Raw genomic sequence first — 14,558 nt, forward strand, 5'->3', positions numbered from 1 at the left:
AAGTTTCATATCTGAACAAGTCTTCGAAGACTGTGCATCTTCCTTGCTAAGTTGTAAATTCCATGAAAGAAGAGTTCATGGTGCTTGTCTTGCCTACTCACTGTCTGACATATGGTTGATAGCCAAAAAAAAAAAAAATTTCCAGTAAACATTTTTAATATTAATTGAGCAAGCATGTGGGTATCAATAGTGACAATTTTGGAATTTTTTTTAAAAACGCACAAATATAAGTATGTGCTTTCATTTTAATCCCCATGTGTGAGGATATGAGGTTGCTTTAGACTGTCCATAGCAGCTGACTGATTTGCCTCATGCTCTAGCAGAGGTATGGTTTGCCAGCTGCAGATAGTTTCTGTGATTGTATGGCGTTTGGAATTCTGACAACTTTTCAGAGGGGATATAAATGCTAGGGCCCTGAGAAATGGGGCTGGTAGTTGTTGGTCATTTATTGAGGTTGGTTGTGGTTTGTTAGTAGCCATGGTTAGAGAAGAAATAAAAGGAAAGAAAGTCGATCCAAAGGTCCCCCTTTTTATTCTCTCTCTCTCTCTCTCTCTCTCTCTCTCTCTCTCTCTCTCTCTCCTCTTTCTATCTTTCTTCCTATCCTACATAGTGCTAGAACTAGACACTGGAGGGGTGATTAAGGGTGGGGAAAAAAGCCCATAAACTAGCAAAGACCAGCTACAGGTTTCTGTGCATAGCCTCCGAGTGCTGCTGAGGTGGGAAGGTGGGAAGGTGGGAAGGTGGGAAGGTGGGAAGGTGGGAAGGTGGGAAGGTGGGAAGGTGGGAAGGTGATGCTGCTGTCTTTGGAGGGACTTTTCTTGTTGCTGTAGCGAATGAATGATGATATTAGTACCTTGTTGTTCTCATCTCTTTGCATTTTATTTGTCAACTGCTTGACATCCTACAGTCTCCTGACAACCTATGAAGCTTCATCCCCAGCTGCATGTTGGCTCCTAGCCTTCACATTCCTTTCTGCCATCTTTCTTTTATCAGTGTCCACCCAACCTTAAAACTGGGTCTTAGCCCTGTTCTGCTTTGACTTACTGACTCGTCTGGTTAACCGGTGACACATTTCAAAGTGCTTAAAACAGAACTGACCCACACTCCAAACCGTGCTCCACCTGATGCCTTCTGTGTAGCATTTGGTGCCTGTCCTGATCCTACCGCTTGCTATCACTTCTTACCCCAGGTTCCTCCCTTATTTAGCTATCGCCTCTTCTTTCCCCTTCCTCTCCTATTATTTTTAGGAGCTGGCATTAACCAGACAGATCCTGGATCTTGCTCCTTTTCCTGTTCTTCAGGCTATCTCTACGTGTCTTATTTTTCAGCTACAGCAAAACAAACAAACAAACAAAACAACAATAACAATAACAACAACAACAACAACAAAAACCTGACTCTAGACTCCTATTGTCAGCTGCTGGTCAGTAGTGTGCTCAGTAATCCTTGCTTGGCTTTCACTACTGTTCCCTTAGTAGTTTGTTTACAGTGGAAATGTCCTAATTTCAGGTCAACTTCCACATGACTTACAGACTTAATTTTCTTAGGGGAAAAAACTGAGCACATACTCTCTTCTTGTGTAACACACACCTTCTACAGTTCCCAGGGTGGCATCTTCACTGCCACCAGCAGCTAAGGTGGCAATGGTATCATGACTGAACTATAGCTTGCTGTATCCCAGATACAGGTCTGACCACTCTGCCCTTCACACATGTTCTTTGAGGTAGATACTGGTACCCCCATTCCATTTTATTGTTGCAAAAACACCTGAGCAGGAAGTTGCCATGTGACATCTTTAAGATCACACAGAGATAGAACTTAGCTTTTCCAGTTTGAGTCTACACCCCACACACAACTGTCCCAGCTTGTTCCATGCTTCTGCCACAGGAATTGCTCTCTGGTCCCTTAACATGCTGTCGTCATCTTCTTCCCCTTTGTCCTACCTTTGTGTGTACAGTTTCTACTTACTGGAATGTTGCTAATTCATCTTCCTGGTCAGCAGCCACTCATCCCGCTCTTCCCTGCTCTATTTCTTCCCTTCTCTGCCTTATTGTCACATTTAACACCATAATCCCTGGGTTAGAAAGAATATCTCTATTTCTTAGCTAGCGTTTCGATGAGTCTTGCTATAGACTATCAAAAATGCTAATTGAACAAACCAGTCGCAATCTCCATAAAGACCAAGGACCACATCTTTCTTCTTTAGTGCTACATGTTCAACTTCTAGCGTAAACACACAGGAAAAAGCTCAGCTGGCATTTGAATGACAAAGTTAGCTGCCACCAGAGTTTTAATGAAATCAAGGAGTAGAGCTGCCTAGACAGCTTCACTTCTTCATTCATAGACAGCTGTGGTAGTAGCTTCAGCTTGGGATTGTTTTGTGTTTAATAACATTTTTCATTTATAGTTAAAACATAAATAGTCTTGGCTTCCTTTTGGCTCGATTAAGAAAACAGAAAATTAAGTATATTGAATATAGATTAAGAAGGACACATTCTAAGTGACTTTTAGTCACAGTGTCTGTTATAATTTAATATGTTCCTGGTTTTAGATTAGGGGGCTATTCATGTTATTGCTTATATTTGCTAAGAATAGGAAATAAATGTGTCATCTTGCAAGTACTGATACATTAGGTTTAGTGAAAATAATAAATCTTTTTGTAATGCAAAATTTACCTGATATTGAGAGCAAAGAAGAGAAAGGAGGAAAGAAGAAATATATTGGGCACCCCTATAGCATCAAGTGTGGGACCCTTACCTGCTGGCCTGGCTTGATGGGGGACAGGGTGATACCCTGGGTGTTGATCACAGGCAAGATCTGGTTTCCGATGACCGTGGCAATGATTTGGCCCTGGGCATTGGTTAGGAGCTGGGGTGTGATAGGCTGTACTTGAAGGCCCTGAGTGCCACTTGCTGCTTGACTCGATGGCCCTGGGTTAGGCATCAGTGGAATGGTCCCAATAATCTGCAAGAGATAGGCCTGAACGTAAGGAGCCAGCTGAATTCACGGTCCGCTTGCACAAAGCAAAGACTGCATTGTGCCTTCATTGTGAAGAATGATATCAGAAGCTCATTTGCTATCTGCAAGCAGGCCCACATGGAGCAAATATTAGGGCATTAGCACGAAGGAAGAGAAAGCTATGCATGCACTGATTCCCCAAGGGAAGGGAAAACTACCTTACTTAAAAATAAAACCAGCTATTGATAAATAGGTAAATATACAGTTTCTGCCAAGGCTTTCTCTCAGAAACAGGAGGAATAGATTTCTTAGTACTTAAGGCCTTTGTGGACTTGGGGCACTGCATCTTCCTCACACTGGGGCTCTAGATGTCCTGAATCCTGGGGACTCCCCTTCCATAGTCTGCCCCTTATATACTCTTGACCTCTATACTCTTTCAGATTACCAGCTTTAAACAAGTATCCTGCCATGTGTGTGGTTGAGAGACTAGACTCTGAAGACAGGAGGTTAGGATATATTTCCAGCCAGGCCAGCAAATAGCTGCATTTGTTAAGGTACTTCAGCCTCTCAAAGGCTAGTAAATAAATGGTTAAATTCTTTAGAATTGTTGTGACTATTGACAATTGAATCAGAAAGATGAGATGTACAGCTTAAATGAAGTGTGTTAAACAGGGACCTAGTTGTTAGGGGTCTCTGTGTGTTTATGGGGGGGGGTGATCCTTAAGTGTTAGAGGCTCAGGGCTCTGCCACAGGAGGCAGGAGAGGGCCATTGCCTTCCTGGCTTCTGTCACCAGTGAGAGTGTTCTGTAGGATGATGGTATGGGCAAATGGTTAGATATGCTTACTGTGAAAGAAGATGCCATGCCCAGTATATCTACAGAATCTGAAAATGGAGACTTGACTTTACATTGCTGGGGATTTCCAACGACAAGCTGTTTCTAACCATGAAACCTTAAGGGGTGTCATGAGGAATGGATGTGGGACTATTTCCTCCTGCACTACAAATTGTCACCAATGGCTGTTTCCTAGTTTTGAGCCATGGTGGTCCATGACTTCACTGTCACGTGACATTCTTTTTCATTCTGTCCTACAAGACCTCTCTGAACTCAACTGGAGATTAGTCCTGTCTCTTCCTCACAAATCAGAAACAAGGGTGAAGAACTCTGTGAAGTAATCTTTGAGAGAGGAGTTGTAGTGACGGAGCTGGAACCGGCGTCCCCGAATGCTTGCTTTTTCATTTGACTCCCGAGTCCCACTACCTGGAAGACACTGAATACTGGATGTTAAAGGACTCCAGCTCTTGGGCCATGCTTCATATTCTGTCTGCAATTTTCTACCGGATGATAAGCTCTCTGTGGACATGTTCACAAATGGTGGTGATTTCTACTACACAGTACTCACACAAGGCTTTGAACATAGTTTCTCAGCAAATGATTTTTTTTTTTTTCAGTGAATGGTTTTAGGGTTCTGGGGTTCAGGATTCCAGATGCAAGTAGGACAATAGGAGAACCACCAGACTATAGCTCTTGGGGAGATGACATTGGACAGCCCTCTTCCTCATCTGTCATTGGTTCCAGCATAGCAATCCTGTGGGTTAGCAAAAATGGAGAAGCTGCACAACTATCAGTTATCAGTGGCATTTGTCAGTGGGTACTGATGAAGGTCAGGCAATTATTGTGGAAGTGGTCAGCCATCCCTTAAGGAGATGTCAGGCTTGCAGGTATCCTGAACAAGCTAGCATGCAGTGTCTGTCTCACAGTGACAGCAATGAACACGTCCCATCACTGTAAGCAAGGTCAGGAGGAGTCCACATCAATAGATCATAATGCATAAGTACTTTATTGACAAGTGGTCCTACATTAGCCTAAAAGCCAGTTCCTGTGACCCCCCCCCCACAGGCATTGTAAGAGAGACATGGGATTAGCCTCCTGTCCTTGTCTATACTGGATATAGATGGCCTGCACATGCACAGTGTAAACTGGGCAATAGACCTTCCCACTCTGGCTGCCTGGAGAGTCTTAGGTCTTTGCCTTCCCACTCCATCTGATTGGCTGCAGAAGTTGGGTGCATTTAAGTGGAGGGCTATAGATTCTATTTTTGGCAGAATGTCAGTGCATTTAGGAGCTTGTGGGAGTACGTAGCCTGAGAGAATGCCTCAGAGTAAGGCATGGGACATGACAGCTATAGAACACATAGTGATGAAAAGAGAGGCATCTAGCCCGGAGATGATTGACGTGAGTATGTGCTGACTCTGTGGTAATGAGATGCACTTTCTGGGTGAAGGAAGAAATGGAAAGGCAAATGCAATTGGCTCACCAGCCTCTCCCCTAGGATCAGCCTCACACTCCAACACTGAGCTGCAACTAAAATGCTTGTCACTGTGTCTTCCCCACTTCTCCTCTCTTTTTACCTGGGTCTGAGCATTGCGTACAGATAAGACAACAGTGTCAGAGCCAGAGGAATCTGAAATGGCCCAGTGGAAGGAGGTGTTTAATAGAGTTTGGTCGGGAGGAGAGGGATGCATGTAAAGTCAGGAAGTCTTTGGTAAAGTTGTGGATTTCTTGGTGGTTACTGTCTTCCTTTCAGAGGCATGAGCATCACCATATCTGCATTCCAAACACTTGGTGGTACATGTCGGGAACTTTGTAATGGACTCAAGATATCAAAATACCCTGGTTTTAATTTGCTCAAATTTGTTGAACGGTAGAGATGATCACACACTAGATTATCTAAAAATGATCTGCTGAATTACTATGCTCATTCTGACTTTGATTTCTCTTAGCATTTTCACACTTGTAATCAGAATACCTCCAAATATGTTGAGTTCACAGAAATAGCATAAGGTGATGATAGGAACGGAGGCACACACATCTGACACCTTCCCTGTTCTTAATAACTGTCCAGTTACTGATGGAAATTGTGTTTCAAATTAAAGGCCTTGTGAATTTAATTGGATGGTAGGAGGAATTCAACTCAAGAAGGAAATTAAAACTGAGTCTGGAAAGACTAGAGAGAATCTTTGGTTTAGAGATGAAGACAGAAAATATACTTTTAAAATTAGCTCCTAAGGGAATCTTAATACATTGGTTACAAGGAATGTGCTGAGAAGTCCTGATGAAAGGGTTACTTTGCTACATAAACATGGCAACCAGGATCTGACTCCCACTTACCCCATCCAATATTTGAAACTAACTCATACTCCCTTCAATGATAAAGAACTCTGGCCGAGCAGCTGAACACCTGTGGAGCCTTCTATTAGTACTGGGTGGTAGGCCGTAGGAGATGCTGAATCGATGCAGGTGGGACAGGGCAGGGTTGATGTGCTATCAAATGCAAGGAGTCTGTCAGTCAAAGGAAGACATGAGTACTAAATGAATAAGCGAGGGTTTCGAGATGGAAAATGTCTACTTCTATGTGGTATGTGTTTAAGAACATTGGGAATGAGTGAATTATTTTAGACAAAGGTGGGGTTGGTTCAGGAAGACTACAGAAGATGCAGGGCTGTGAAGTTTAGGTTTATGTAAGAGGCGTGGGGAAGGTGAGTTGATCAGTTTGGAGGACAGAGACGGTTGAGACAAGTCAGCCTGGAAGGGTTAGATTCCATGCAGCCAAAGACATATGGCAATTTTTTTTGGGGGGGGGGGGATGAGGCAGTTCTGAAACAGGGACTCAGTTGTACAGGCTGGCCTTGTACTTGATGTTTAGCTTGATGTTGATTGAGGCTTACCTCGCACCTGATCGTCCTGCCTGAACCTCCCGAGTACTGGTATTGTGTGGTATTGTATGCTTGATGGTGAACAGGTTTTGCTAGAGGGTGGGGAGGAGGGCTGATATGGAGCCATTCCAGGTGTGAATATGACAATTAGGGCCGAATACTGTCGAGCGGTGAAAGGCTGCAGACCAGATCGGTTGCTAGGATGCTCCTGAAGTCACCCAAGTATGAAGCAAAAGGCCTCAATGAATCCTTAGCACAGAGGACGCTTGATTCATTGGCTTCCACTTCAAAGCACAAAGCACAGCCTACTTCATGTCTAGCTTGCAACATTAGAAATTTTTGAGTGAAGTTATTGCCCCATCAATCGCACAGCAAATAGCTCGGGCATCGTTTGCAATGATCTTCTGTGTCATTGCCCCGACTCTCCACCTGTAATGATTCATCTCTGATGAATGCTTTAACCAGGCTGAGGCCCATACTGGCATTATAATGATAATTTGTGACTTGAAGGAGTTCCTGTTTCTCTAACAGGGGACTGACTTGGTTGTTGCTGTTCATGTCTGCCTGACACTTCCCTTGGAATGAGTTAAGAGCATTAACCACATTTGAGAAATAAAGTCCACGTGTAAGAGCAACTAAACAAAAACCATTCCTATGAATAGCGTTCATTGGCTCACATAATTTAAAGGATCCCTATTTCTGTAGTAAATTTAGTGGCTTACGTCCAACCAGGACTACCATTCATTCAAAAACAAACAATGCCATCTTGAAGATCATTTTGCAACGGTGGCAAATCTGGCAGTTAAAGACCATGTAGCTTCTCAGGCTATTGTTTCAAGACCCTCCTGCACATCAGTCTAAGGGGTATTTGCAGGGATGTGTTAGGTCTGAATGAGGAAAGTGAACAAATGAATACATTCACTGTTAACACACAGATGACATCCGCTGCAGTCTTAGGATGGTGTCACAGAGGCCCAGGCACCCAGACGAGTCATCCGATGGGCCACATGTTGTTATAGTCTCTGATATGCAGTTAAACTCTGCCAAAGGGATGTGATGGCAGATGTCATATTGACAAGTAATTTTGTTGCCATGGCTTTTTTTTTTTTTTTTAAAGGAAGCCTGTCAATGTTGTTCTCAGCGACTTCCTCAGGTCTGACAGTACACCAGTGGAGACACCTCCTTTCCAAATATTTGTGTCACCTCAGCAGTGTTTGGCCAAGTAGCTTTTGCGGATAATAGCATCACTCTGTCCACACTTGGACAAGGACCTAAGATGCCTGTGAGGGGCAGCTGTGATGGTAGCAGCGGATCGCTCCCCATTCTCTCTGGTCTAAATACACTGATTCTCTCCTAGCTCAGGCAGTGTGTTTTCCTCTTCTATATGATGTATCCATTCTAAACTCACTTTTATTCTAGGTTTAAAGCTAACCTTCTTGGGGTCATGATTGCATCTCTGACTAGGACATTTATTCTAAAGGGAAAAGGAAATATCACAATTTTGCAACCACAATTTATTTTCTGGATACAGTCCAGGAGCCTCTCCCCCGACCCCAGTTTGGTCATGTCCAACATGGTGAAAAAGAGAAATGTGGACACTGACTGTGAAAGATTCTCCTTGAATGTGTTCGTTCTATTCTTCTATGGTAGATGTTGTAGGTACGTTCCTAAAATAATACTCTCCCACTTGGTGTCTTTAGCTATTAGAATTAAAACCCCACGGCTTATTAAGAGGTTTGGTCACAAGTTTAGGAACCCAGAAATTCACAGACAAAAGCATAGCACTGGCAGCACCAGGATCTGTAAATGTCATGCTAAGAATGGTGTACATACAAGCACATGCTATAGATATAACAAAACAGTAAAGTCAATCATCTTCCCTAAATGTCTTAGAGACATTAAAAGTGATTCTCTTAGTGAGCGTAAGATGTACGTGAAGGAAGCAAATTCCTCACTGGCCAGGAGAGCGAATGAATGACTTGGCCTCTCACAGTCTCAGTCTGTTCCTCTGTTAAATGGGAATAATCACTGTATAATGTCATAAAATAAGGTATGCGAGGCACTTCACATGGCTTTGCCTAGCCGCTCAGTGCTTGCAATCTTCATTCAGAAATCGCTTTTGCTTATGCTCTTGTGAGGCAGCTCTCGTGCATTTTCACGAGGTTGCAAAACCACTGTTGACATGTTTATTTTGAGACAATACATATCCCAGATGGGCTGTGAAATTTCAATCCTTCTGCCTCAGTGTCCAAGTGTTGTGATTGCAGATGTATGCCACCACATGTAGCCTTCAAATTCTTTTAAATATCATCATATCACTATTAAAATAGTTCACTATTAGAAATGGAACAGTAGCCTCCCACAAACTGTACTGAAAAGTTTCCTGGCTTAGAGTTTTGAGGTGGGGGGGTTTATGCGTAGGTATGATAAAGACCCGACTCCGTGCTGAATATTCAGAGGAGGCCTCTGCAAAGTTGTTAGACAGTTCTGGAACGATGAAATTAGACACAGAGAGCTCTGGAATTCTGTGTATTCTCCTCCAGCCCAGGGCAGCCTCAGAACTTTCTCCTTACCCCACAGTTAAAGCACTTGAGTGAACTTTCTCTTTTTACATTCAGAGACTCTAGCTTCCACAGATTTTGAAAAGAGAGGAGACAGGGGAAAAAGGGTATGGTGGGTGGAGGGAGGAGACAGTGTGTATACTCCACATCATTCTCGGAAGATGTCCATCCACTGCTGGAGGGGGCCATTTTTTTTAATCAAAAAAAAAAAAATTAGGAAGCACTATAGAATTTGCATACATATACCACACACACACACACACACACACACACACACACACACACACAGAGTGAGTTTAGAATGGATACATCATACAGAAGAAGAAAACACACTGTCTGAGCTAGGAGAGAATCAGTGTGTTTAGTCCAGAGAGAATGGGGAGCGATCCGCTGCTACCATCAGTGGCCGCTCCTCACAGGCATCTTAGGTCCTTGTCCAAGTGTGGGCAGAGTGATGCTACTATTCACAAAAGCTACTTGGCCAAACACTGCTGAGGTGATACAAATATTCGGGAAGGAAGTGTCTCTACTAATATATTAGTATCATCTGTGGTTATGAGATTTACTATCTTTTATTTGAACTCTACAATCAAGGAGTAAGAAAAACTGATAGAAAATCTATCTAATCAAATGATTAAGTTAAACTAAAATCAATGGCGTTATTATATTTGAGTTAGAAGCCAGGAATCACTGTAAGCCTTTGTGTTTTGTTCTTGGAATGAGTAGTGGCTGGAAGCCAGCGCCCCCAAAATAAGCTTTTCTGAACAAAATATAGATGCCCACTGTTAAGTCCAAGTTTTTGAACTCTATCAGATGGTGATCTGCCATGCACTGAACAGCATACCGGCAAAGTTTGCATTTTAAGGAGTTCATGGTTTTTCCCATGCTGCTGGGTTTCTAGCAGTTTTTACTCATCTAGAAAGTAAGACAGTGAAGGCAGGAGAGGAGGGGAACAATTTTGCAAGACATCACTTCCTCTATTGTCACAGTTCAGCAAGGCTTTTCTGCAGAGCATCTGGACATCTCGCCGGCAGGAAAACTTATTCAGTAGTGTGGCAGTATCTGGAGGTGGGGCCTTCAGGAAGGAGAGAGGTCAAGATGGCAGACTCCTCTCCGATAGAACTTAGGGAAGGGACTCTCATTGCTTCTCTCTAGAATCCTAATTGGGTTTTGAAGAGTGCACTTTAATCCTGAGTTACTTATTTCAAGGGCAGAGGTGATACTCCCTCAAAACAAGTGAGCTGTGTGGCCTGGGATTTAATTTCTACCCCTCCCCCACACTATTTTTCTTTGATTATTTACTTGACAACCAGTTGTTAGGTTGGAAGATACAGAACTATGTACACACCATGTCAGATTCTATTCAGTGTTACATTTTCTTTACATGTATTCTAGTGAATGAGCTGAAGAACTATCTGTGATCAGATGTTGACAAATACTTAATGATAATCAGAAACCTTTTTTTTTTTCTTCACCGATTCTGCTTTGAGTCAGTCTACAAATTAAACTGGGGATGTTTTTCATTTTCTCCAGTGCTGGTTGAACGTATTTTCTGTTTCCCTTTCAAAGAGCATCAGGGATACTGTAAAGCCACCACTTTTCAGAAGGGCCACCTTTTGTCAGCCTTTACCTGGCTTTCCCCAAGACTTTAAGCTTTAATATGAGCCTGCAAAAAACCCACCACCACCACCAACAACAACAACTTAGAATTAGGGAAAGCATTTCTGTTTCCATTTGTTGCTGCCAGGTTAAGTGACTAAATCAGACTTAAGCTATTTATTGCTTGGAAGAACACCTTGACTCCTAGCCAGGAAATATCTTCCAACAAAGCCATCCATCTAAGAACTATTTTATATTTCACCCCAAAAGGAGAAAGAAATAACTATAGCAGTGAACAAGCAAAAACAAACAAATTAAAACAAAGACAACTCCTCCAGTTTGTTTAAAACAAAAACAAAAACAAAAACAGCCAAGCAAGCAAGCAAGCAAGCAAGCAACCAACCAACCAACAACAAAACAGGGGCCAATGATCTCCAATATTCCTAGTTTACCCTTCATTGAAACGGGTCCCATTCAATGGGAAGAGGTGCAGAGAATGTTTGGCAATTGCTCAAGAAAGCAAGCGCTATGCATATTTAGCACCTCCTGGGTTCTGTGTTTATACCCAGTGAGGGCATCAGGCTGTAAAGCCGAATTTAAATGAGGTTAACAACAAAACAAGCCCCCAAGGGGAAGGAAGGGTGGGGAGGGAAGCTCAGTGAAAGGCGCATCTGTCTATCATAGTCAGATTAGGGTCATGGTCCAGGTCCACGACCCTAGAATGATTCATGTGGGTTTTTGTGAAGAAAATGTCCATTGTTGTGGCAAAATTAAATGTATTTTGATACTTGAATTACGATGCTTATCTATCTGCTCAATCAGAAAAAAGTTGTCCTCATCATCCTAGCACATATTACTTTTTCAATTTCCTGTTAGTAATGCTTCCTTAATGTTCTTGAGGGCGAGACCGCAGAATTTCTCATTTCTCACAACAAAGACGGAGACTCGTTAGAATTATGCTGATGAGTTTCTCTCACAAAATTGCCAAAACTCATTTTCATAGGTGGCCAGTCTTCAGCCAGGTCCGCACTGATCAGACAGTTGTTGACAGATGTCAACATGGAGGGTGGGCTGTGCTCCAACTGTGGCTTCTCAGAGTTTTCTTATCTCTATTTTAAATGTTCCTCAGAACCATACAGGTTTAATCCCTCTAGTCCTCCGTAACTCCTCTAGGTTCTTCATTGTGGGAACGGGCGTTAAGTTCACAGAGCCATCCCAGCTTGGGCAGTGCATGTGACCTCATCTCCAATATCACTGTGAGTTTTCTGAGTCCGCACCCACAGCATTCCATTTTGTGTTTATTTAAGTAGATTTTACACTGTGTTTTAAGTACGAGCATCCCATTCTCCTGAAGATGCCATCCTTTATATTAAAAAGCTAAAGCGTTACTTTATGGCTAAACGACACTGAAAAGATTCAAATAGCGGTCCTCTTAACCTCTAGGGAACATTCTATCATTTCAAAGAAGAGAAACCTAGCTGAGGAAGATGAGATGCCTTGCCTGGCCTCTGGGGCTATGATGGAATGGAGCGAGAGCTTAGGTCCCTGCCTGTCTGACTTTCAACCCTGAGGTTTTAGCCCTGGAGTCCCTTCCAGGTACAGATACAGGCATCCCCCAGCCATGTTTCTTCAGGGAGGTTCTGGGTTATTGTCACTATCTATTGGCAGGTGTCTCACCCAGGTAGTATGCCATGTTCTCTTCTTGTGCTCTCTGCATTACTTGCTTCATGTCATTTGCCTTTAAGTATAAAGCCGTACTTGTAAGTACTGATTTACTGCATGCAGCATCCTCAATGGTCCAGCTTATAGCATCTTGTAAGGGCCTACTTCTACTGTTATTCAAGATGGCCACAGTTAGGTGAGGAAGCCCATAGAAATTGGGAGCTAATGCTTTGCATTTAATGTGTTGCGTAGAGGTTTGGTTTGAACTTGAATCTCTCCCTCTTTCCTTGCTCTGAGTTGTGACATTTCCATTCTTCTCTGCCTCTGACCTATTAATTTCTCTCTTATTGGCCTTGTAAATTGATGGCTTTTGACATCTTTATGAGTACTAACCGGCTCATGGGCCAACAAAAATGTAGGGTGCATGTTTATAGAATATTTTCTTCAAAGGTGGCTATATCTCATATGTGAATTTAATGTCCTATCCTATCTTGTCATGTCGTAATGATAATGATGGTTTGAAGACAGGGCTGGTGATATTCTAGGAAAGCTGACTCAGAGTTCAGCATTCATTTCTTTCTCTGTTTCAACCCAAATTCAAGGTAAGTGTATTTTTTATCTTATAATAAAACAAAGAATAAATAGCTTCTGTTATCATCTCTCATTTTTTGCTAAAATCCAAATATTAAGAAGGTAGCTAATATCTCAGTATTTAGTTGTCCCAATTTCAGGCTAAGTTAAGGCTGTTCACCAAAGAAATAACAATGTTTCTCAAGTATATTGCTCCTTATATTACTAAATTTTAGTTTTAATGTTTAGTACTAGAAAGTATTTTGAAAATTTGTGAATCTCTAACAATTGATATATTTGTCTAGTTGTCTAGTGTGGTATTTTACTACTATATATCTCCTTTCCCTCAAAAATGTATGGTCTGACTTTAGGTGCAATTTAAATCAATGGTTTCTTAGGCACAAGAATACTGTGGTACATATTTCTGTTTTTCTTCAAAAGTCTTACCTCACTGGAGGAGTGGGTCTTTTGTGGGGGCGGGAAGATCTGGAAACACGAGGTATCTTAACATGCTTTGAGCTTAATCAACTCTAGCATTATTTTGTATATTGAGGACTGACTGCTGTCGGGTTTCCTACTGAGCTCTGGGACGCTAACATGGAAAACGTCTGTGTGGCTGGGTGGGCATCTATGTGAGGTGCACACCTGCTCTTTGTCCATGTTTAGGAGGTTTTGCTAGGGGGGTCTTCTAGGTCCTGACACTTTGAGTCTGCTTTCCTCTGGCATGATCTGAGATAGACTTTAAATTTGTCTCATTGCATTTAGAGACTTCCCTGAAAATACCTCTTCCTTTGATGAGCAAAGAAAACTGGTAAGCATCTACATTAGAATACCTAGTACTTGGTAGGGTAGTTTTATCTTCGGGTTTCAAGTGGGTGTATAGATACACCTTCAAGGAGTACTCTGTGAGACTCTTGTTAGGGTTTGTCCTGTGTGTTGTATAACCAATTTGCTGTAATTGGTTCCTCTCCCTTAGTTCCTGATTGATCAATAAGTGGCTGGGGCTTAATTCTGGGTGGAGGGGATAGAAAGGTGGAACTTAGAATTGAGGAGGGGTTTTAAGAGAGACCACAGTGGGAGAAGGGAGAATGAGAAGAAGGTTACCGTTACATCTAATGGTAGATGGGCAAAAAGCACATGGCCAAGAGAAGTTCATCCTAAGGACAGGCTGATGGAACAGAAATAGCCCGGGAGATATCAGACTGGCAAATGATGGGCATTTGTGTAGGTTTTAACAGGTGAAAGGATTACAACAGCTCGGAACCTGCCCATCATAGTATCTACAGCTGATTAATAAACTGTTCTGTTTGTGTGTTGTTTACTTGAGAACTATGTGACTAAAAGTAGGGTAGAAACCCCCAATATATATTTAGCAGTAAAAAGGGGTGTAGCGACCCTCCAGAATAATAATTTCCTTCAGTAGACTGTAGGGAAAGAAATACATTCCCATATATATATATATATATATATATATATATATATATATATATATA

The 14,558-nt window shown here is 42.2% G+C and overlaps 1 protein-coding gene across 2 annotated transcripts in view; it reads right to left on the bottom strand.

The window, feature by feature from the left end:
• Pou6f2 (POU class 6 homeobox 2) overlaps window positions 1-14,558 on the bottom strand; it is a 366,558-nt gene that overhangs the window by 24,183 nt on the left and 327,817 nt on the right. For both annotated transcript variants that reach the window (XM_021215891.2, XM_021215890.1), the window contains exon 6: window positions 2,758-2,964. In XM_021215891.2, the coding sequence (XP_021071550.1) occupies window positions 2,758-2,964 (207 nt within the window). The remainder of the gene's footprint in view (window positions 1-2,757; window positions 2,965-14,558) is intronic.

This window comes from Mus pahari, chromosome 16 (genome assembly GCF_900095145.1).
Source record: "Mus pahari chromosome 16, PAHARI_EIJ_v1.1, whole genome shotgun sequence".
Classification (NCBI taxonomy): Eukaryota; Metazoa; Chordata; class Mammalia; order Rodentia; family Muridae; genus Mus; species Mus pahari.